Consider the following 25,456-nt stretch of genomic DNA (forward strand, 5'->3'; position numbering starts at 1 on the left):
AGGCTGTTGCATGTTCTGCTTTGATTCTTAATCATATGTGATTTTTTCCTTATTTTTGCCTAGGGGCTTGCTTGTCATTAAATAGTGTTCACAGCCACTCTTGGGGTGCTGTGTTTTAGATCTGTGGTGAAAACAGTGCAGATTGTTTGTAGCTAATGCTGCAGCTCTTGCTGAACAGGGTTTGCACAGTCAGGAGCTGGCAAAGGCCCTCCTGTGGAAGGTTATGAGTGATTGCTTTTGCACTGCTTCTTTGATTTCTTTTTATCTTCTCCACCTTCTCCTTTGCCTGCTAAACAATTTTGTCTTGACCCACGAGTTTTCTTGCTGTTCCTCTTTCCCCTCCAGAGGTGGAGTGGAGCAATGAGAGTGAGAGTGGCTCTTGTGGGGTTTAGCTGCCTGCCAGGGTTAACACACAGCAGTATTTTACATGTATATACATGTAAGTGCATGTATAAAAAATATTTTCTATTTATGGTCCTAAAGGGAAATTAAAATCTTCATGCTTTGCTGAGTAAATTGAACTTTCTTGTACACAAATGGGAGGTTATTTGAAAGTGGCTCAGATCAATGCATTAGGAGACAAGTGGGCAAGATCTTTCTCATTTGCTTACAACACTGTAGATTATTCTTATCTTCATTGGGGTGATTGTACAAGTGAAAATAACTAGACTGACTGGAAAATAAATGCCTTGTTATCCAATTATTCAAGTGAATAATTGGGAGGGTGTATGAGAGCTTGCTACTATTGAAGAAAGATCAGCTTTTGAGTATTTCTCTAGTGGATTCTTCAATGGCAAACAGACCAAAATCTTCAGTCAGAAAAATGTGAAGCTGGATACACAAGGTGAAAAATAATTTTGTACGTTTAGAAGAGAGTTTTCTAAGTGGTCTCTATATGAGAGCCAAAAATAGGTCATATTGTTATGTATTCCTGCCAAGTGTCATTACAGATCTTTGGACCTCACAGTTAAAATATTCTATGTATCAGCTTTACAGCCATGAGTAAAAATATCCTTTTTTCTTTTAATCAGGATGAAAATAATACAGAAAATGCTGTCAGTTCTTCAGATGCTGAGAAACAGGATTCTCCTCCACCAAAGCCTCCACGGACCCGCAGGTACTTAACTGTGATCCTTTACTATTTTAGGCTGAAAGATGAATAAAAAATAGAATAAAGCTACTGGTAGCATAAAAACTTAAGATGAATATGTTGTGTTTATAAATAGAAATATACACAATGCAAATAGAAGTCATATAATTGACTCTAAATATAAGCTACAATATTTTTGTGAAGTCTGTGTTTACTTATACCAACCTTGCAATGATTATCTGTGAATAGACATGTTTACTAGTCAGATGTGTTAAATCTACTTGTGTTTTAATTCTGATAGGTGACAGTAGCAAAACAAACTTAAATAGCCTCCAATAATGACTGAATCCTCCTTTTTGGAGACAAAACCATAATGACACATACCCATTTATCCTAGAAAAATCTTAGACAGATACTGCTTTTGACTAGAGTATGACAACCAAATTCTGTTATTATTGAGAAGAATTGGTCTCACCAATCCTTTCATTCAGCAGAGGAAAATCTTCTCTAGCTCCTAAAATGCCTAGGCATAGCTTTACAGAAGCCAAAAGTAAATCTGAACCAACAGATTCATCACCCTAAAATGGGTACCCAACCCAGGTGTTGAGACAGCTAAAGAAGCAGCTCTCCTGAACAGGGTGTCCAAGTCCCCCAGCTGGTTTGTGCAGAGCTTAGAGTGGCTTTTGGCAGGGGATCTGCCTGTGTTACAGTGCCTGTAGGGAAACAATAAGGTGAGCACTTGGGTTTCCTAAAGTTGTTGAATGACATAAGGAACCATCAACCAGGTGATATTCTTGGGTAACATTTAGGCAGAAGTAAAGTCTAATTCCTTTAAAATAAAGAAAGAGATGGAAGTAGGTTAGGACTTTTTACAGACAAATTACAGGATTGGTGCTATGTAGGCAATATATTTTTTACCTTATTTGGATTGATGGTAATGTGATTGTATTCAATTATGTAGATTAAGATGATGACAGAGGAGTCAGTTAACCTGTGTTCATGAGTTCCAAGCTCTTGAAATTTCATCACTGAGCTTAGAAATATGATTTCTGTCCAATAGATTATTTCCTTACTAGTGTTCCTTGAAATAATCTTTGGTGTACCTTAGTTTTTATCATTTTTATATATTAATATAATATTAACATATGTGTAATTCATGTAATTTATGTTTAAGCACACATCTGTCTTATCTGCACTGCATTGTTCTTTACTTGCTGCATTAAGTTAAAATCTTTTAATCTATCCTTAAAGCCTGGGGTTTTTTTGGGCCTGTTTCCATAAAATCATACTTTCCCATCTGCCAGCAGTGCAGGCAGATTGATTTCCTAGAGGTGAATAAATGGAAGCTTTTAGCAAAGCTGTTGTCTTTCTAAAATGGAGATTATTTTTGAAAAACAATTAATTAAACTCCTCCTGGAAGATGCTTCTGAGGAAAGACTTTATTTGCTATTAGTCACATCTGCTCAAAATACCCCCTAATGAGCATGTTTTATTCTTGATGTGGGGGGTAATTTTACAAATCTACAGCCTGATTCAGGCAGGACATAGAGCCAGGTTTTGTGTATTGTGGATGTTTTGGCATAGATGAACATCCTTTTCCTGGGGAGGATGGGAGAGCAGAGTCAGTGAAATATTTTAATTTAATCCCCATATGCACAGGGAAACGTTTTTAGGTTGCCAGCCAAATGTGTACTTGAGTTTTACATGCACTGTCTCTGAAGAAGTTACAAGCAAGTTGCTAAAGCTACTATTTTTGAAAAGAAATGAGGCTTTACATTCTTTATAACCTATGTTGTAAATGGCTTTATAATGTATATTTAGTAAACCAAAATGCATTTTTTAAGGCAAGTTTAACATTTGCTTTGTTTTCTAAAGCAAGAAGGGCCATAGGGACTGATAGTGCAGAGTACTTTGGGGGAGCTTGGTTTCAGGTGAACTTGCTTGAGGTGATCCTGAGTGAGCAGGGGAAAAAAAAGGGATTTTTTTCTTGGCCTCAGGATGCTTGTTTTCCATATTGTTACTGGACTAAGCCATGTTTGCTTAGACAGTGAAGTCTGTGATGCCTGTTAGTTGTTTTCTGACAGCCCCAAATCTGCTGGGTGAGGTGGTGACATCTCATCTGCAGCCCTTTCCACTGGATAACCACGCAGGTCATGGCAGAGTTTTTCTGTGAAGGTGGCTTTCTCACTCTCTCTTGCTCTGTTTGTAATATTCTAATGAAAACATCTCAGGATCTTCTTTAGACTTTAGGATCTCTTCCTCTGAAAGTGCAGCTAATATCCTGTAGCTCTTGTCTGTGCTGAGGATGAGATGTCACTAAAGACTTTTACCATGCAAGGTAGGAAGCTTACTCAGAGAGGTGTAATTAATCCTTTCAGTGCTTGCTTTGGCCTGGGCATGTATTGGGGAAGGAGTGATACTTTCTAGGCTGCTTTTATGTCTTCTTGGAAGTTAGAAGTGTCTTTAGGATATTGTAGTTATATTGGTATTAAATTGGTGTTTTATTAGGTCTCCATGAAGCATCTAGCTGTACTTGTTTTGCAGAGGCTTGGAATTGTATTGCCTTCCAAGCTTTTATCACCTTGTAATGCTTTAGTGTAATTAAACTTGCTGTACATTATGTGAGTGTTGTCATTTAGCTTAATGTCTCTCTCTGATGTCAACATAAAAAATATTCTAATATTACTCCTTGATTATTACAGAGGTAAACAGGAACAACTCATTAGTGCATACACCAGCACCTTATCCTAGAAATTGCTTGGCTTGGCAGCTGATGATCACTTCTTGTGGAATCAACTTTCTTTGGAGGACTTGGGGGGATGGAAAGTCTTTCTAAGATATGTTTTAATTATTTTCAGGTTAAGGTAGGAAGAGGGCATAAGTAAGGTTTAACTTTGTTATATAAGAGACTGCAAAAAATTTAAGTTTTAAGTTTACAGTTTAGGACTGTGCTTGATTTTAGGTGACTGATGTGTCAGAATTCAGAGGGAGCACCTTAATGCCTTTAAGTATTAGTCCATGAAATATTTGTGTGCTTAGTAGTTGATTCTGAAGTACTGGGGAAAAGAGGTGGTTTATTTTAGCCAGACTTGGTTACAAAAAGTTCTTTATTTTCAAGTTCAAATGCATTTTGAAATCAAAGCATAGACTTAGACCTAAACTCATGAAAGCAAAGATGATTTAACAGATTTTTTGTATGCAATGTAATGAAGAGCTATGTGCTGCTGTCTGAAGGTGGAAAGGTAAAATATTGTAGCATTTTAACTTCTCATCAGATTCTGTTCAGACTTCAGTCTAATGATAGTAAATACATTTCCAGGGTTATGTATTACTCTGTTTCATTTCAAGCCCTGCAAACCATCTCTATCTCCTACAAAGCTAAGATAAACCTCATTGATGGGTGTTCCTTCTTAGTTAACTGTCTCTAACATGTATGCCACAATTAAAAAGCCAAAAAGCCTCAGTAAGTAAATTTTAAGAAATAAATTCACCAGCTGGTTATTTTTATTAATTCATTGTACTTTTATATTAATTTTTGTAGTACTTTTGCAGCAGCTTCACTTACCTGGACTGTTGCTTTTCTTTCAAGTGGATGGCAGTGATTTAATGCTAAAGTAGAATAATGTGGCTGTCTAGCTTCAGCCTGCTTATGTTGAGTTTAATTTTCCTATTTTAATGATGAGGGAGGATGTAGAGCTTGGTATCTATTTTTGGTTGTTCATATCAGCTGCATTCCACGACCTTGGCATCACTCTCTTTTATTTGAAACATCCTCCAGTATGCTGCATAGAATAACCATGGATTACTTAAGGCTTTTTTTCTTTTGAACACTGGCCAAGTTTCATTTAAATCTGAACCCCTTGTGTGCAGTTTCAGTAATGTAGCTCTTTTCCATTAGGAGTAGATTTTAAAACATTCTAAAAATTTGTAATGTATTGCAGAAAGCAATAAATGGCTTGTTTTTCATGTGTACATTTTTGGTTGAAAGCTGTGGGAAGGTTTGTTTTTTTTTTTTCTGACAAGTTATAGTACTTTTGACAAATTTTCTGTAATTCTTACAATGAGAAATAATTGTAAAAAGGTGTTTTTGCCTAATCCATGGTTTACATGACACCTGAGAAGCCACTGGCACTGGGGCACTGCATCAGCTGTGTGCCAATAGGAGTGTATGAAAAAGCTGCCTCAGCCACCCAGGGCAATTCCATTTCCAGCTGTAATTGAGGCAGTGCCAAGGCAGTGCCATTCCAAGGTTATCAGGAGCAGTTGGATCTGAGGAGGCACTTGAAGGCTGAGTCATGACAAAGCTTTCTATTTTTTTATCACACCGTGAGCTTTTGCAACCCTATGTGTTTATTTAAAGGTATAATATAGGGAAGCTCAGTTCTCTTACTTGACTGGCCTGGCTTTGTTTGCTTCACCGACTCTTTTCTGTCTCAAGATCTCTTTCGTGAGCTTTCTGTGAGTTTCCTGGTACTTTAAATCAATCTGGTCTTACTGTCTCCTGTTGTTTTTGAGTATTAGTAGCTTATTTTGAGATAATTCTCTGCCTCTGGGGGCAGAAATGTCTGTGGAGCACAGCTGGTGAAGGACATGCCCTAAGACAGCATTATGCAGCAGCCCAAAATGCCCAAGATTCAATGCCCAAAGATTCACAAGACTTTTAGAAAAAGCTACTGCCAAACAGAGATCTTCTGAATGTGTTCATATCCTTATATTTCTGCAGTGTGAAAATGAGCAGAAACATTATTTGCAATGCAGAACGTGTGAAATAGTAATATTAAAAATGTCGGTAAAATGGAAAAATGTTGCCTATTGGGATTTATTTCCTAATTTAAAGTGAAAAAATACATTAGATGCTATTTGGACATCTCAATTGTTGAGGACAGATATCCTTCAATATTAATAAGGCAGAGAATTATTTTGACAAATAATTTCTCATTTCTGCACTGTAAGCTCTAATCTAAAAATGAAGAAGTGACATTTAACTTCAGATGTAATGGGGAACATTGTAGTAGTTCTGTTGAGATGTGTAGGAGGAAGGTGTTTCACCAACTTTGGGGCTGCTGATTTGTGCAGCATTTCCTTTATCATCAGTTCTATGGGTACATCTGAGATAACTGTTTGAATCCATGTGAGGCTCTGTTTACCAATGGATCAAAGGGTAGAGTGATTTTGTTGACCAGTAATTGGTGAAGAACCTCATGAATTTTTACTGGTATTGTGGACCTATATCCTTGTTATATCTAGTTGAATGCTAATTTGCTCCTTTAGCTAATTGTAATGCATAATGTTAGGTCTGTGCCAGGTAAGGAATTGGTTTTGCTGATTGCAAATAGCTCTGGGTCAGGAAAATCAGGTCAATAAGGGAAAACCATGATTTTCAGTAGGAGGATTTAGTGGAGATTACTGATGAGCACCACTGCTGGTAAAAAGGGGCATGTAAATGTTTGTGCAAGTGCACTCACTGTCTGCCTCCCTGTGTTCCCCTCCCCATTTGGAACAGAGGAGAGAAATCCAAGAGGGAATTCTCTTGTCCTTAGTGTGTATTAAATTGGAGCAAGATTAATGCCCCCTCATTTTATCTTTACTTTCTTTACTGTCTTTTTTTTTTTAACTGTCTTTTCTTTACTAATTCGGGCAAACAACTTATTCTCAACCTTATTAATTTTTCAACAACTAGAGGCAAGAATTCCCAAATTACTTGAGTTAAATTGCTTAGACATGATTGTATTTCTTTTGTTTTAATGTAAAGAAAACCAGCAATATACAGGTGCAAGGAGGTGAGGAAGAGAAAGAATTTGAGGCACATCTCTTTGTGACAGGAGTCAGGCAGAGAATGGAAGAGATCACCCAGGACTGCAAGGGGACCTGGGGTTTTCCAGATACAAAGATACAGGAACTTGTAGAAGATCATTTGGAAGCTATTGCAGTACTTCAGAGGGTTTGGATTTTCACAAACTGAGAATCCAAATGATTCTCTTTACTATGGAATCTCTTGTATAAAGATTTTAGTTCTGCAACCCATTCTGCTATAGCTTGGTGCTAACAAAGTCACAAGGATGAAACACATGCTGTAGCCTGTCCCAAGTCAGGTATGCTTTTAGTGCTCTACAAGACTCAGTTATGAAACAGTCTTTGGGCTTTTTTTGTTTTGGGTTTTTTTCCTATTCTCATGGGCCCACCTCTTGAGCTTGTCCAGGTCATCCTGGATGTTTAAAGGAATGGAAGTTATAAAAAATGCCTTCGTCAGTAGTGCTAAATGTTTGTAGTCAACAACTCTGCATCTAATCTCACCATATGCTTGAAGAACTTCTCCTTCTAAGTAGCTTGAGATGAACTGCAGTTATAAGTGCTGTGGTCTCACTAATATGCACTGTAATTCGGATCATAAATTCTACTGGAATTATTTTTTTATGTTGTATATACCTCATGTCGACTAAATTTGGTTTGCAGCTAAGCCAAGACTATCAAATACACAAACATAAAAATAAAATCCTCTTGAGCATGTACAGAAAAATAAAATTGAAGGAAGATAATTAATTTTAAGTGTGCTGTAAGGATTTTTTTTTTTTAAAGAAATCTTTCTTGGCTTAACTGCAATTTGAATTCCATATGTCAAGTTTCTCAGAGCCACTTAAGGAAAAATGTAGTGAAATGCTGCCACAAGAGGGCCTGTCTTACAATGTCTTTTCAAAATGCTTCTGGGAAAGGATGTGAGCAATCTTTGAACTATTAGTGAGGATTAGTTGTGGCCTGAATGAATGCCCTTGTGATATTCTGAAAGACATTTGGAGGGTGTTGACTTAATTCCTGCCTACCCCACTAGTCATATTCTATAACCATTTTCTGTGAGCAATGGAAGCTCTGTGTAGAGTTTGATATTGGTGTTACAGCATTAACTACTGCAGTGGGAGATGGATAAATAGCTAAAATCTTGTCAAAATGCAGAAAATTTAGACAATTGTGTCTTGGTTGTTTTGCAGTTGCCTTGTAGAAGGAGATGCTAAAGAAGAAATCTTGCAGCCTCCAGAGCCTCAGCCAGTACCACCAATCCTGACACCATCTCCCCCATCAGCTTATCCAACAGTCACTACGGTGTGGCAGGACAATGACAGATACCATCCAAAGCCAGTTTTGCACATGGTTTCATCAGAGCACTCAGCAGACCTCAACGAGAATTACAATAAATCCACAGAACATTCAGGGAAGAACGAACCCAGCGAACACACAGAGAAGAGGCTGGAGCGCAACCTAAGCTTTGAGATCAAGAAGGTCCCTCTGCAGGAGGGACCACGAAGCTTTGATGGCAACTCCCTGTTGAACAGGGGACATGCAATTAAAATTAAGCCTGTGTCATCCTGTGTAATTGATAAGAGCTTTAAGCCACAGGAACAGATTTCAGGGGATTCGTTTGTAGATGCTTCTCAAAACTCATGTATGGAGTACAGCGTGCCACAGTCTAACACAGCCTTAATACCTTCCCCAGAAGGTGTGCAGAGTCAGCAGGTGTCTGATGCCCCACCCAGACCAGACCGTCTGCCTCTGACAGAAAAGGGACACGCCACGTGGGCACTACAGGGGCCTGAAAGAACCTCCGTGTCTGAAGAGTTGTCTTCAGATGCTTTGTGTCACGGTGTTCAAACTCTCTCTCTAGTATCCAACAGCCCAGCTGAGCATCCCTGCAGTGATCCTGTTGATCACACTCCTGTTTGTGTTCGAGCCCCCCTCTGTTTCACTAACCCTCTCCATGCAGATGATTCTGACTCGGATGAGCTGGACTTCGACAGAGCCACGAGCAAAAGCGCGTCCAATGTGTCAACCGCAAGTGCCACGGTCTCTGCTGCCACTAACACTGAAAACATTGCTGCCAGAAAAGTACTGCCAATGTCTATTGCTAGGCAAGACTTAACAGCTGTAACATGTTCTGAAGATGGCAAAGGTAGGTTTCACTGAGGTTCAGAAGTGCTGCTCTTTATCTAGCTGCATCTGTAGAGCTGGACGACATAAATTTCTTTGCAATGCAATTTTCTAAATTTAATCAATGTAGTTTGGCAGCTTCAGAGAGGGCACAGCTCTTTTCCTGACAGCTTTCAGTTTGCATGTCAGCTATTTTTGGTATAAAGTACTACAGCCCAGGATTAGCTGCTTCAGAAGCTGTACTGTGAGATTTATTGTGAGCATTTGTTTAATGCTTTATTTACAATGCATTCCTGTAGGTTTGTATGTAATTGTAGGTTTCTGTGTTATTATTTGGTGCATATTTTTTCTCTATGCCCAGTTTCATGGAAGTGTCTATAATAATTGGGGGTTGACTAGTCAAAGCATTTTCAACAGGCTTGTGCAAATACATAACAATTTCATGCTTATTGGTTGATGTGCTGTTCCTAAAAATGGAGATGTAACCTCATTCACTGCATTGGTCTTTGAAGTTGTTCATTATTTGGCTCCTGCATTTTAATAGTGTTGTAAATATTTAGCTGTGCTTTCCTCTTTTTCTGTACGTGGCTGGGGGTGACAAGCTAACACAGCCGTTCATCTAAAAATCCAAGTTATTCTTTTATTAGCACTTTGAAAATGATTTAGTGGGTTTTTATCTTTTACTACTTTTTTGAGGGTTTTTTTTAATGAATGTTTGCAAGTTAGAACATCATTTTTTGAAGGCAGAAGGGTCCTAAAACATGCAGGTGCAGATTTCAGTCAGGCTGGCTCACTTAGAGCAGATGGAGGACAGAGCAGGGAAGAAGAGATTAGGCCTTGGCAGCTGCTTGTGCAAAGCCCAACAAAACAAGAAGTGAAGCTGTGGAGCTGAAGGAAGAACATGAACCTCTGGATCCAGCTCAGACTGCTGTGCTTGGAGCTGCTGACAGTGATGGCCTCACCTCAGGAGTCTGTGCAGACTTCATGATTTTCTGAAGTGAAATGGGGCTCAGTGTGTGATGCAAGATGCAGAACCAGCTGAATTAAAAATACTGGCTTTGTGAACTGAATGTTCACCAAAAGTCATATCCAGAGATGAACTGTTTTACAGCCTTAAAACAATCTGTTTCTGTAGATCTTCATGTAGATCTATAGATATTGTGATCTGTACCTGTAGATCTATAGATTTTGGTTTAGATTGTGTAAACACAGGACAATACATGCACATACCTGTATATCTTCAACACTGTGACTTAAAAGATGCTCTGCAAAGCTGACAAAGTCCTTTTGTCATAATTACTTCAACTTTGCAAGAAGTCCTCCTTGGATTTGTTTCATAGATTTGCAGGCTATTGTATTTTTCCTTTTAGCCAGAATTTTTTTCTTCTTTCCCAGAGCAATCATTGTTTGTTGCTGTTTGGAAATTATCATTTCTCTGTGCATCTCATTATGTAGATGCTGTAAGAACATGCAAATAAAATAAGTGATATGTCATAAATATGATAAAGAATTGGAGAAATGTCACTCTAGATTTGTTTTATGTAACTGTGTGTCAGAAACGTCTTGAAATAACAGTACAGCCCTTGTGCTGCTGCTATGTTGATGATTTCACAGGAATTGATTAAAATTCTAACATTAATTTTTCTTATCTTGTTAATAAGGGTGTATCTTTTCTCCATTTGTTTGATAGTGACCACTTCCCATTTTACATTCTGGTTGCAGGTTTTGTAATCCCTCTGGGACTCCAGAATATAGGGTTAGATGGCTTTGCCCCAGTGATCCTAAACCCTGTTTACAGCGGCTTTCTCATTTCCATACTGGCTCAGGACTCCTCTGTCTGTCTGAAGCGGGAATGTGGCTGCAATCACCAGTGAAACTTGGCTGTGAACTCAGCACGGCCTGATTGCCTAACCAGAACTGCTGTGTGCACGATCTTACCACACAGTCAAATCCTCTTTTTCATTCAAATGAAGTGAAAAGTAATTGTACCCTGAGGCAAAAGGAAAAGAAAAAAAACCAAAGAGAACAATAAAACAGAAACAACCCCAAAACAAAACCCTAAAAACTCACTTTCAGTTAGTGCATGTCCATGGTGACTTTATTTGATGGTTTTATAGAGGCCCTTTCTGTTAATGAAGGTTTTCTTGTACTCTTTGGCAAACTTGAGATGGAGCAGGTATCAGAAGTCACTTGGAAAATGATGGCTTGTACAACTTGAAGGAATTCTGTCCCTGCAGCAGCTGGGGATGCTTCATGGCTTTATTAGTTAAAATGTGTCTTTGTCTTTTGTATTTTTGAATCCTGTGCAGAGTACAGTTGCCAGATGAGATTTCTCATGGCAGCAGCTCCTTTAAATTGTTTTAAACCTTTAATTACTACTCCAAATTTCTTAGCAGGTCAGAGAGGGGCTTTTGCTGCCAGAATGGCTTGTGTTAGTACACTCCTGGGAGGTGAGAGGGGACAGGCTGGGGACAGGATGTGGTACTGGCACCAACAGTAGCCATCTCCTCTGGCTCCTGTTTACCCTTTGGCCTAGTGAACCTTGCACCAGGCTGTTTAACTGTGGTGTGGGAGCCAGTGGGCCTCAACATGGACTTGGTAAGCAAAACTGAGACCTGAAAGAATGAACAAAAAGTATTATTTGTGTTACTGAGGGTTTTTTTCCTCCATATTATTTAGACTGAAAATGTTTTTGTTTTCTCGCTTGCATAACACACAAACTGATCCTATGCCCTTAATGTGAAGTTAATGTTGGTAGATGAAGTTGCTTCAGAGTGTTAGTGTGGTAAACCAAAATGTTTTATAATACTTGAAATTTTTCTTTTGCTTTAGATACTATACCAAGTTTGGAATTATCTCATATGTGAAAAGATCAACTTCTAAAAGTCCAGGAGAAAAATCTATGTATTTTAACTTATTTAAATATCATATTTGATTTAGATGCTGATGCTAGTGAAGATTCCTCTCCCCCGCTCCCAGAAAGAACACCAGAATCATTTGTAGTAGCAAGTGAACAGAGTGAGTTTTTGATGTTTGGTGATAATTGGAGATGAAATGTGAAGAGCATGTCAGTGTTGTATTTGAGTACCCCTGATTTTTGGTTAGTCTGTTGGAGTAATTTGTCAAATGGAATGAAATCTAGCATGTGGCTTATTTTGGGATTTAACTTTTGCACACCCTTGAACAGAGAAAAATTATTTTTCATTTTCTGACTAACTATGGTGTTATATGTTATTTAAGTAATTGGGGACTTCAATATTCGTAGAGCTGGTTTTCAGTCTGAAGGGTATGGAAATGAGATGATACAATGGGGATATGCAGTGTGGTTAGGGAATTTCCCAGCTATTTTAGTTCCTACTGCTCCCAGGCAGGGAGTGGGTGTGCACATGAACAGTGTTTATCTGATCCCCCTTTCTTGGGCAAAGGAAAGATGATGACACTTGATTCTGCACTGCATGCAGTGAACAGGCCCAGTTAGTCAAGTTTTGTGTAGTTCACTCTTTGACTGTGTCAAAAGGGTAACTGCAAGAGAAAACTGACAGTGCAGATGATGTGCTCCTATTGCCATAGTTCATTCATCAAGCTGGCAATGGCAGAATACAAAACAGATGAATTGAAATGAAGTGATAAATTAGGTTGATGCTTGGTACTTTCCAGAAAAGCTAAAATGATATAGTTTACTGAGACTTTTGTTTAGTGTCATTTTGAAATTTAAAAAAATTTGGCCCAAGTAGTTAATCTAAATATTTTCAGCATGAAAATGCTGAAGTTTTGTAAATGTGTTCTTTGAGCAGTATAAGCATAGGTAGTTCAGAGTCAAAGTGATCCTTTGGCTATTTTGGACCTGTTGCTTTTCTGTGACCACACAAGGAACAAAGCTGTTTTCTTCCAAAATCTCTCTCCAGAACTGGAATCACTAAAACCACTTTCATTTTGTTTGTCTTTTTGCACAATGTCAGTAAAGGACAGGTGTGGCTGTCCTGACTTGAATGTTTGCTTAGGAGATCTGTAAAACACATACTATTACTGCCCAGCTGATGTAACAGAAGTTCTAAATTGTTTTTGAAAAGGAAGCCAATTCCCTGTTGATTAGGAGCCTCCAAAGGAACAAAATGAACACCCACAATGCAAGCACAGTACTCTTGTGCTTTGAGTTATATTGTGCCATTTTGCCTTTTTTGGAGCACTTTTCATGTAGAGATTTTCATGTTTTTACAGGCATTTAATCTAAAAAAATAAAAAATGTTTAGAGGTTTAGAGCACATTTCTAATGGTGTGTATGCATGGCTCATCCTGAGGAGATGGAGCAGTGTGCTGAGCTGAGTTCATTCTCCCCAGGCACGCCCTTGCTGAAGGCAGCAGTGACGGCGCAGTCGGAGCGGAGCGCGCGGCGGGAGCAGCACCGGCCTGAGCCGACAGCCTCCCCTGTAAGTGCGGCTGACAGGCCTGTGCTCATCACCCAGCTCTGCTCGGCTCGGCAGCTGCAACTAAAAGTGAAATCCATACTTGTGAGGAGTTGCAGCTGTTGGTCATCTGCAGCTGGCCAGGTTTTCCTCTGCCTGAGCTGCTGAATTGATGTGAAGAGTATGTTTTCTTTCCAATAAATGATCTGTTTTTCCAAGGTCAGCAGTGTTTTTAAAAGGAGCACTCCTAAATATATGTTAAACTATGGCCTTAAGAGTGTAAATCTGCTGCTTTTAGGGAGCTTGCTGTCTGCCCTTAATAGATCTTAGGCCAACTCAAACTGGAAGGGAACAGCAGACTCTCATCTAAACTTCTGCAGGGCCTCACTCCAGGCTAACCAGAGATTTTTCCAGCTGGGTCTTGAGAACCTCCAGGGATGGACACTTCTTATGGGCAACCTGTTTTGCTGCCTGAAAATGGTTTTCCCTTATGTCCATATTTATTTTAAACAAACCACTTTTGCCCATCAGATTTCACTTTTCTCTCATCCAGCTCACAGTCATCCTGCATGAACAGCTGGCAAAACTTTTAAAAGCACATGTCCTTTTTTACATTTGTCCCTTTTTCATGTGCTCCCAATATCTCACTTAAAAATATTACAAAAAAGATAGATGTGAATTTTCAGGGACTGTAAATGTAGTGTGAGAACCAATCTACCTAAATTTGCAAATAAGTTGCAGTGTCATATTTTCAAATTTTTATTAAATGCTAAGATTCTAATTCTAAATTCTCATACTAACTACTATAGCATTTTTATCAGTGTTGAGACAAGTCAAAAATGTAGAGGTAAATTAGTATTTCCATGAATGATTTTGGTGGTGTTTTCATAATCTTACATTTCTGTCTTTTAGTTTTCTGGAAGTGGTTTGTGTAATTATTTTATATCTCTCTCATTAACAGGGTTTGAAAACAACTTCACCTGTACTACCTGGTAAGTGGTGGAAACTTTTCTAATTTTTTTTTTCCAAAATACATTTTTCCTACTGAACAAAAATTTGCCTGAACTTGGTGTTTGCTTTGAAGGTATCTAAATATATTGTCCAATGTACTTGTATTATACTAAATATATTGTTACTTATGATGTGTATGCACCTTTAGTTTAGAAAAAAACATGAACTGAAGCCTTTATGTTGATGTATTAAATGGCACTGTGAGCTTTTGCTATAAATAGATGCTGTGTGGGATTTCAGTATCCATACAAACTAATACAAAATAATAATCCAGATATGGAAAGCAGGAATATGTTGCTGTCACTGAACATTTACTTTATGAGCAATTTTCAAGTTTTGCTTTTAAGAAATGAGAAATTGTCTTTCAAAGCTTTATTTTTGTAAATAATATTTGCTGCCAGTTGTTTTCTGGAGTGTAGTGACAAGTGGCATTGCCACAGTGGTGACTGAGTGGATGTTACAGTGAGGGGTCTCTGTGTTTTCTAGATCGTCCTGAACGAAGCAACAAAACACCAACTGACATTTTACCTCAGATTCCTTTCTCTGGTTCCACTGACACGAGAGGTCAAATTTCAGAATTTCCTGCAGAAGTAACAGATATTGGTAATTATAATTCTTTCAAAATATAATCACTAGATGATTTAAACAGGGGATTCACTATCAGTACTGTTTTGGATAGCTGCTACTATTGCCACCTTCCAACTCATTGAGGTGCAGAGCCCAGACAAATAAACCTGCCTAGTCTCTTCAGCAGTGCTGAAGAAGTTTTCCCCAGAATAAATGATTAAAGAATGTTACACTTTGAAAAAAACTTTAAGTGTATAAAATATAGAATTTGTCAAATGGGTTATAATTTTTGTAAAGTTTTGTAAATTTTTGAAAACTTCCAGAAATAATACCTGATAACAGCTTAGGTATGCAGAAAAGGAGGGGAAAAATATAATAAATGTTTTATGTAATGAAAAGTACTTTCTGGTGAGGTTTAAGTACTGAACTACAATGGTATACAAATTCTTCATATCTGTATTTCCTATGGCCAGAGTGCATTCAGAATTCCTTGTATTACAAGGTTGTTTTCTAGCCCTGAGAGTCAATCTATTCTGTAAGAGCTGAAGCCATGTCTCAGTGCTCTTCTGGCTGCTGCCAGCCTTTGTGAGCCTGTGCTGTCCCAGCAGACAGCAATATTAAATGCATTTCTTTCCTTAGGTTTTGGTAACCGCTGTGCAAAGCCCAGGGGACCAAGAGAGCCACCCTCAGAATGGACATGATCCAAGAAGCAATGGACATACTATCAATAAATTATACTGGAAAACTCAAGTGCCACTGAGAGCTAGAGAAATAGAGTTCCACTTTCCTGGGGGGCGACTAACACAGAGCAGTGTAGATCTAACTATCAATGGTACATCCTTGCAGTGCATCCCACGCAAAGCCTGACACGTGGTTCACAACAGTGGATTCCAGTATTACAACAACCTTTTGCTGGGGCCATCTACCTGCCTTACTACACTTAGGAGAAAGTATTACATATGATTTATTTTGTAACTTCAAGTATTATTGCCTTAATGTCTTTTAACCCTGTTACACGCTGCTTGTAGACATATGTTAATATAGTAATACTTTGGACAGATTGTGTTTATGGACTACTTTTTGCTAACATTTGATTACCATGTATGCATTATTTTGTATATGTACAGGGCAAGTAAGTATATAATTTGATAAAGTTGCAATCATAAAATATTAACAGAAGATGTAAGAAATCTCTGCATGATCTAAATTTTTTGTGTACCTTATTTGTAAGTTATTTGCCCTGAAGTTTTAGAAAATAGTTTCTGGGGTTTTTTACAAAAATTGCTGGACACACACAGCCAGAATTGCAGGTTAGCAGAGATTAAGATTGTAATGCATTTTGTAAATTGTAAGCAAAAGGTTATTTTTATATTATATACTGTTTAATTGTCAGACCTGATTTGTTCTGGTTTTCATCTGGTCACGGAGATTCAGTAAGTGCCTTGGAACAGTATTGAATTCTCTTAGCCTGTGTATGTTTCTTCAGTGTTTTGAGTTCATCTGGAATTAGATTATCAAAAAGATTTGTACGTTTCTTAGTATATTTGACCTGCCAGTAAAAGAGAAACCATTTTACATAATCAACACTCCTTAGTTTTCATTTTAGTGTTTCATCAGTTGCAATCTTTCGGAAGTTCATCTCTGTCACCTTCCTGTGTAGTAGGATTTTACAGTTTTACTAGGGCGTGTTTCTAATTTGGGAAAACCAGAACACACTGCTAAAAGGACTGTTCAATACCACTGTCTTCTCTTGCAGATGGGGAATACAATTTCTGTTGTTCAGCCACTGTGTATGTAAGAAAGCAACTTATATGAAGGTTCACCTGGAGCCCTTGCAGCTACACTGTATCTTGGCAATATATTATGTCAAGAGTTAATCCTTATAAGGATTCCTTACATAAACTTTTCTGTAATACAATCTTTAAATTAAAGAACGTAAAAATCTCACTCTGGGTGTTTTTACTCTTAGGAAGAAAACTGTGTCCAAAAGCAAAGTGTAACACAGTGAAGGATGGCAGTCTGGCTTAGCTTACAGATCTCATACTTGAACAGAACACTGACACTCAGAACCTTATTTTTAGTAACTACTTTAAAAGTTCTGGCTAGCAAGAATGCCAGAGAAGCAAAGAAGAATGTTTAGAAGAAAATGTTCATTTTGGGTAGTGAAGCTATCTGAACTTGAGCTGGGAACATTGTCTGATGTGCTGCTTGTACCTTGAGTGTCTCTGCTAGTAGAGAGCAAATGCCTGATAGCAGCTCTGTTGTAACCCTGAAGGGATGGAACTGGCAATTACTGACTCTGACTCTGCATTTAATCACCATGTGCTTTGTGCATGTGACAGACTGCCAAGCTGGGGAGCTCTTTCAAAGAACTGTGTGCACTATAAATACTTCCTGTGGATGTAGTTTTGCAGTTACTCATTTAAAAATAAATAATTCAATGATATGTGCCACCTGGGATAATCTATATCAACTATATTCCTGACTCGTAAACAGCTCAGACAGCTGGAATGTTCAGCAGTTGGCAGAATAAGGCTGGCCTGAACTTTGTTTTCCTCCCCTCATGTTGCAGGTGATTAGCTCAGACTTTCACTCTTACAGAGCTCCTGTGGATTTGTAAGGCAAGATGGGCTGTCAGCACCAAATCATTGGAACATTCGGGGAAAAAAGTTAAATAAGAAAATTTCCAAATATGTTCTGAATGTACTTTTCAAGGATCCCTTCCATATTTGTCCACCAATAAAACACAAATCTGTGCAGGTAGTAGATTTTCTGGTTTTCACAGATGAATTTCACTTAACAGCAAAGGCTGTCCCAAATCTGTGCACTACGTATAGGTCATCTTGTTATGTTTAATTAAAGGACATCCAGGTTCATCTTTTTTTCCCCCCTCTTTGTTTTGCACAGATGTGGATCATATTCCAGGCTGTTTGTCACAGAAGAAACCTCAGAGAAAGGTTGTAGCCTTTGCTAAAAACTGCAATTGTCCAGTATGGATTTCTGTTTCTTTTGACAGAGCTGATTCACAACTTGCTGTTCCCTGCTTTGAGTTTTACATTTTCACCTATTGTATTTCAGAAAAGCTGGCGGTTTGAAGAGCAAGGTGAAACCTGCCCAATGTCATTACTTTGTGTATCTGCTGTTGGGGGTGGTGCAGAGATAACTGCAGCTCTGGATGCTTCACTCTCAGGAGTTTCACATCATAACTTTGAAATATTATCGTCTTAACAGCTTCATCAAAAAACCCTAGATCTTCACTTGTGGTTTGTTTGAAATGGAGTCTAAAAGGGTTTAAGCATGACATTGGCTTGCATGTTATCACTAAAGGAATTTTGTGCATATATTGAAATCAATCCTGTTTAGTTCCAGTCTTACATGTTCCTTTTTCTGAAAGCAATCTGCAACTTTCATCTCAGAAGTGCAGCTTTTCAGGCATGGACTTAATCACTGTAGCAAGAAGCAGTAATGTTACTCAACCCAGCTATTTTTATTAATAACTGCTGCATTGGCTTGTTTGTCCTTCAGTATTTTTCTAATATATAATTTATTAATTTTTTCTAAAGATATTCATATTTAATTAAATCATGCAGTGAATTATCACATGAAAAGAATGAGTTCTCTGTGTTTTAGAAATGTGAATTCGCAAGGCTCAGAAGAAAGCTGACCTCTACTAATACCATTGCTTATCTCTGTTACTCAGCATATTTAAGGTTGTGCATTGATTTGACAGGTAACATTCTATTTTGGTAGTAACTAGAGCATTACACCAGCATTTTTGTTTCTTATCTGCTAGGAAAACCTGCTGTGTTTACATGTAATTTTCCTTAAAAGAAGTTTCTAACTTGGGAACTGGGCAGAACAACTAAAATCTCGAGGAATTGCCTCTGGGTTTTTGTATATTGGAATCTTGGATTGGGTTTCTTTGGAGATAAATCTCTAAAAGAATGAGTGAGATCAAGGGCACTGCAGTGAGTGGGCAGTGGGATAACCCTGTGTGCTGGAGCAGTTGCTTGGAGCTGCAGGTCAGACTGCTGGGAAGCACCCAAACACAAAGCTCGTGCCTGCAGCACAACCCTGACATGCTGCAGGCAGAGAAAGGGAACCTAGCAAGAGAGGCTTGGACTGAGGAAAGAAAGAAATGAATGTCACCTTCAAAACAATGACTGTCACCTTCAAAAGGGAATTTTGAGGAGGAACAAGAAATTAAGGACTTCAGACAATGGAACTGAACAACCAGATACAATGGCACACAAATCAGGCTTTGAGAATATTTTCAAGGCTTGAGGGAGTAGTAACATCTCTGCAGTATAGACAAACAAGTCACAATTCCTACAGCCCACTGCCAAAGCACTGCCTTTCTCACAAGCTCAAAATGCTCTTCAGCTCTTGAGAAGCTGAAACAGCTCCTAAAGGAGGTTGTCCTGTGTGGGCTGAAGAGCAAGGCTAAATGCATGGAACACATGAACCCAGGACTGAGCATAGCTGGGGGCAGCCAGCACAGCACACTGACTGCTCTGGAGCCCTGCAGTGTCCAAAGCCTTTAAAGCAGCAAGGCTGTGAAGTGCTTAGTAACAGGCTTAATTAAATCCAGTAAGAGCCCAGGCTCTCTGATGTGACTTTCCCAACCATTTCCATGCACGTACTTAACCAAAACACAGGTTTGTCAAGTGTTGGGTCAAACAGAACTAGAAAATAACTGTTTTCTTGGCTGCAATGCTGTCATATCCTCAAGATCTGTACCAAATGTTTCACTTCATCACTTCTAAGACCACATGGCAAAAGCTTAGAATTTGCAGCCTTAAAGCAGTGAGTAAATAAAATGTTATTTGCTGTTTCAATCTATTGAGTTGTAGTTGCTGTAACAGTTGATTTCTTCAAAAACTTCACTTTTGCTTCTGAAATTGTATTTTGTCTGCATCAAGCACCGTGGTGAAGCCAAGGTAAGAAATCAGTTTTGCATTTTGGCTCAAATCCTGCAAAGTGACATCCCCTGTGCATGTGAACAGCCGTGGTGAGCTCAATGCAGGTATTGATCCATGGGTTGTGTGTTGTGTTTGCAGCTCTGGGGCACTCGTAGGGACAGGGGTTAGCTCTGCCCCACTGTGACCGAGCTCCACAGATTGCAGCTGGTGAGGTGGAACTTGTCTTTCACATCTATAATTCCTACTTTCATCCACAGAGTTACAGTCCTTAATATAAAAGATCACAGGCAGGTAAAAAAATTGATCTCTTGGGTAGGTAGTGCCACAACCTTGCAGAGAGCTTGACTGTCAAGTCAAAAGAAGAGCCAGACTTGGATCAAAGATGATCCCGTTTTTCAAACATGGAGTATCAAAGACTGCTGAGCTTTTCTGCTTGCTCAACTCTACTCTTCACCAGAAGACACCTGGTGTGTGGCTCCATCCCAGTATATATTCCACCTATTACATCTCTGCCCTAATGTTAAATGGACCAAGAAACCCTATCACATTCATAATCAGAGTGTTTTCAAGTCTTTTGCTACATTTGTTCAAATTTTTATTTGCTTTCTTGCTGTTTTCACTTTAAATGGTATATTCATTGTTCAAGTGAGCCTGGAGAAGCTGGCAGGAAGAAGAAACAAACCTTGTGAGGAAACATGCCAGCTCTGGTGTCCATTGGCTGTAGCTGTTCTTTTATTTGCTGCATCTCCAAGATGTATATGCTTTATGGTGAATATTTAACTTTGTAACATCAATTACACATTTCATCAGCCCTGCCCAGTGCACTTCTCAGGGTTTCAGTCTTGCCTGCACTGAACACTATTTGCTGTGAGTGAAGGAAGGCTGGGCCTGGTACATTCTAATTCCACATGTTACTATGGTATCTGGTCACAGAACCCACCAGTGAAAGGCTGGCAGTTTTGTTAAAAAATAGTGATGTAGCTTCTGATCTGTTTGATTAGAGAGAATCAAAAGCTACAATAGCCATCCCTGTGAACTCCAGTAGGGAATCTAAGGTTACCTTTCCCATGGATGTGAGTGGCCTATACCATCAGGCTTTTCTGAAAAAAGCACTTGTACACTGGATTTTATAAAAGTTAATTAAAAAATTACTCATAACTCAGGTCATGAGATTCGTGGGGAGTGAGCACTTCAGGAGTGAAGCGAGTTGCCTGGATAAAGTGATCCAAAGAATGGTCTCTGCTTGGTGTGAGGTAAAAAGTGAATTTGGCAGATTTGGAAGAGCAAGGAGCACATAATGCCAGAGGACAGGAGGTGAGAAGAACTGAATTGTAGCAAGTACAAGGGGGAAACTGTCTTTGCCTGTGAGTAATAAAAGGCTGATGTGAACTTGTTAAGCAGGTTCCTTGTTTTGTAAGCTCCTCAGAAGGGCAGAGGTGTGGTTGGGTAACAGGAATGCAGCACCAGGAAGACGCTTCTTTACATAAATTGTTGTGTTTGAGTTTCTGCTCAAATCTGCAATTGAGTATGAGCCTCTTGCATTTTGACTGATCAGGCCCAGACAAAGATCACTCCAAGGTGGGGGAAAGAGAAGGATAATAACCTAATAAGGATAAACTGACCCTTGAAACATCCTGGAGTGGGTGGGAAAGGTGGAGGTGTGAAGAAGGTTCAATTCAGAAAGCAATCTCTTGTCAGGGATTTTGAGAGCTCAAGGTGCTACCTGAACAAGGGCACTCTGTAATTCCATTGCCATGCAATGAATACATCCTTGTCTGCCTCTTGACATGTAAATTGCTGGTAAGAAAGAAGTAATGCAAGTAATTCTTTTTTATAATATAAATGAACTTGTATTATACATTAGGACTGGTGAGACACCTAACAGCTCTGAAAAGCGTTGCTGAGCAGCTCTTTCCCCTTCTGTGTCATCAGACAGCAAATTCATACCAGTTCATTGATGCTTGAAAGAACACTCAAGTGTATTTTTTCCCCTTAAATATATCCTATTTGGAAATAAATTTTCAGACCCTACAAAATATTTCTACAGATAAATTAGTTCTTCACAGTTTGGATACTGGGTGGTGGTCAAAGTTCTCCTGAATTTACTTCTCTGCCACTACTGCCTTTCACATGTTTCATTTAGAAGAAGGGAACCCTCATTTGGGCAGCTGTTCCTCAACAGGGAGGGTGGTCTCAGACCCCCTGATTCACAGGAAAGGGGGTGTCCAGTCTTACAATTAAAAAAATGAAATACATCAGGCCTCCTTTGGACCTGAGGCAGCTGCCAGCCTCCTCTGGGTGCTGAGCTGGAATGGCTACAGGAGCCAGAAGGGCTCTCAGAGATCTGCATGACAGTGCCCAAGAGTGACTCAGCCCTGTCTGAAGGAGGGCTCTGGCTCCAAGGGACAGCTCTGCTCTTGGGTCTGTCTGCAGTCCCCACATCGCAGGGAGGTGTTCTGGGAGGGAGCAGCCTTTGTCACTAAACCCAATGTTTGTGTTTCGGCTCTCAGGGTTCCTCTCCTCACCACTTCTGCAACATGGGATATGCTCTTGGGACTCCCCATAACTCAGAAAATGGATAGGTGCTCTTACAGACCACATCACACACCTAACTTATATTTTAAACCATGAGACACATCCTCACTTTGCTAGAGACCAGAGTATGTGTAACAGTAAGGTCCAGAAAGAGGGCACCAGGGTAGGTCACTGCTTGGAAATTGGCTGCACACTTCAGTTACACAACTCAGCAGGCTGGCTGGAGTTGTTATTACAATTTTTATCTTAATGATGTTTTGTAGATATATCAAGCAAGCACTTTTCAGTGTCTCTTCTTTCAGTGATTGAGAATGTATGAAGACTTTTTCCATCTGCTTCTTCCTCTCTCTTCCCATTAACTGAGCATCAGAAGGAACCAGCAGGAGGGAGCTGACTTGGAGCAGCCTCTGGGCCAGAGTCTGTGGTCAGGTGACAAATCTGTCCTGCACACTTGCTGGAAGTGGGGCTCAGCATTCCTGCCTCTAAGCCAGGGCAAGACTGTACAAGTAACAAGGTACAAGTGTGATTTCACATGAGCAGCCTGGGAGGAGCCTGCTCATCTCCCATTTCAAGACTGTGATCTGAGGCTGATAGTGATTTACAGTGAAGTTATTCCATCTATCCTGAGTGAATCCCAAAGAACCTAACTGCCATCCAGTACAAATATTTAAACATTTTTGGGTGACTTCATACTGTGAGATGCTTTCCTAATGCCATGGTCTGGAACTTTCAGGTGCAATTATCTTCCAGTTCCATTGGTACATCAGAGAAAATCTAAGGAGATTATGGCAAATGCATTTTTACTTTCAACAGTTTGTCTTAAACTGTTTCCCAGAATCACTGTGGCTACTGATCTGAAGAGCTGCTGCCTCCACTGTGGAGTGAGAGTTGTGAATAGACAGAAAGCTCTTTATTGTGGAGTTTTCCATGAAGATGTTTATGTGAGCAAGAAGCTGAAGTGAGCAGTGAAAGATTAGCTGCTACACATAACTAGCTGTTTGTTTGCTTTTTATATGTACACTTACAAATAGAAACTGCTGCTTTGCAAATAAGTGTCTGTACCTGAGGCACAAGACCTGAATGTTCTAGAACTAAATGGACTCCAAATGAAGGCCAGGCTGGATGGGACTCTGAGCCACCTGCTCTAGTGAGAACATGGCAGAGGGGGGTGGAATGAGATGAGGTCCTTTCCAGGTCCTTTCCTTTTCTTTAAGGGCCTTTCCAACCCAACCATTCCATGACCATTCTTTGATCTGTTTATCATTCCATAAGCCTTTAGGGATAGGGAAAAAAAAAAGCCACCAGGAAATCCATACAGATTTCAGTTCATTGATTTGAACTCTTTGGCAACAGTAAGAGGTAAGCATGCCTTATAGAACTGCTTGTTAAGGAATAATAATGGAGGTTAGCATCTCCTCCATATGTAAGGAAATACAGTTTTGCTTGCCTTGCATCCTCTTGCTTTCACACTGATTTTAGTAATGATGTATCTTTTGTACTGAAAAATTCTAGAGATCTTTCAAATAGTCAAGAATCTATGAAGACAAGAGCTAAGCAAATTACCTTTTCAACTGCAAGCAGATATAATTTAAAATTGTGCATATCAAGACCTTCCAGTTTGCTCCATTGTTGTGATTGTTACTACACTTCCAAAAAGAAATATTGGAGCTGGGATGTTTCACATGTTAAACACAAGTGAGAAAAGCAGTTCTAAAGACTAAAGAGCTGTTACAGCAGTAGTCTGTAGCTGTTTGAAAAAACATTAAACAAGAAACAAGTACTGTAGGTCCTCCCTGAAGTGTAAACTCCTTTTTGTGGTTTTGATGGATTCTGTAAAATGTTGGCAGAAGAACAGTGTAATAAAAACCATGCGTGTCCCCAGTCACTGCTCTGCCACGCTGCCAAATGTCTAACCCACCTCCCCTGAGCAGTCAGCAGGGACATCTGCTGCTCCTGAGGGGAAAAAGGCTTTTGGGGATAACCAAGGCTGCCTTGGTTACTGCTGTGATCAAACTGGGCTGCACATTCCCATTGCTCAGGCGTGGGGACACTCCCTTGGCAAGGACCAGGGCAGGAGGGGGCAGCTCCTATCCCCCTGCAGCAAGGCTTGCCATGCTGTCAGCAGCTCCCAGTTAGGAGCCAAGTTAGTCCCCAGGGGCTCATTCAGTTCAATTGTTTGGGTGGTAATTGCAGAAGTATTTGGATGTCACTGCTTGTTCTGAAAACCCTGACTATGGACACTGAAGCTCTCTAAAATAAATCGCACTCTTACACGATGGGATCACCTTTGTCAGTACAGTTCTGTGCACATAAGGCTGGTTTTCACCTCCATTTCCAGAGATGAATTAACTGACTTTCAATGAGTTTGAAGGAAAAATGAATAACATTAAAAATTACAGTTAGCTAATTTTGCAGACAAAAAGCAGTATAAGGACATCTAAGTGTTATCAAATGTTTTCAATTTACACTTGGCACAATTATTTCCATGCTTGACTTAAGAACTGAGCAGATGCCAAACCAAGGAAGTAAGCACATGGAGAGAAAAGTGTTGGAATTATAAAAAGATTAAATAACATTTCTGAAAGCAGTTTTTCTCTTTGGAGACTTGAGTAAGACTACAAAGCATCACTTTGGTAGATAGCTAAGATTACAAAGCCAAAACACTGTAACTCAACCTGTGTACAGCATTTACATTCAGCTTTTTATTTTATACAGGATGTCTGAAATGATTCTAAGTTTAGGTGAGCATATACACTAATTTGTTTAAAGAAATGCTTTGATTAATAACCATTTATATCAGCATTTCATAATTATCCTAATTTAAATGGCAAAGCACTTGCAATAAGCAGGCTAATAACATGGGAAGCTTATTATTAATGCATGTTGGATACTGGACTGCTTTGTGTCTGACATTTTTGCTGTCATGGTTTTGCCTCATTTTGGTCTCCATGGTCTAGAAAGTCTTCATGGATTTCCCTAAGTGCACATAAAACTATAGACAAAAGGACATT

General features: G+C 39.3%; 1 protein-coding gene across 1 annotated transcript in view; it reads left to right on the top strand.

Moving 5' to 3' along the window:
* The window catches only part of PTPN12 (protein tyrosine phosphatase non-receptor type 12), a 69,310-nt gene extending 52,375 nt beyond the window's left edge, over nucleotides 1–16,935 (top strand). Inside the window, exons 12-18 of the mRNA XM_064702918.1 lie at nucleotides 1,032–1,117; nucleotides 8,074–9,029; nucleotides 11,948–12,025; nucleotides 13,346–13,434; nucleotides 14,372–14,402; nucleotides 14,908–15,024; nucleotides 15,628–16,935. Coding sequence (XP_064558988.1) covers nucleotides 1,032–1,117; nucleotides 8,074–9,029; nucleotides 11,948–12,025; nucleotides 13,346–13,434; nucleotides 14,372–14,402; nucleotides 14,908–15,024; nucleotides 15,628–15,689 — 1,419 coding nt within the window. The 3' untranslated portion in view covers nucleotides 15,690–16,935. The remainder of the gene's footprint in view (nucleotides 1–1,031; nucleotides 1,118–8,073; nucleotides 9,030–11,947; nucleotides 12,026–13,345; nucleotides 13,435–14,371; nucleotides 14,403–14,907; nucleotides 15,025–15,627) is intronic.
* Nucleotides 16,936–25,456: the final 8,521 nt, after the last annotated feature.

Source organism: Zonotrichia leucophrys, chromosome 1A, assembly GCF_028769735.1.
Source record: "Zonotrichia leucophrys gambelii isolate GWCS_2022_RI chromosome 1A, RI_Zleu_2.0, whole genome shotgun sequence".
NCBI lineage: Eukaryota > Metazoa > Chordata > Aves > Passeriformes > Passerellidae > Zonotrichia > Zonotrichia leucophrys.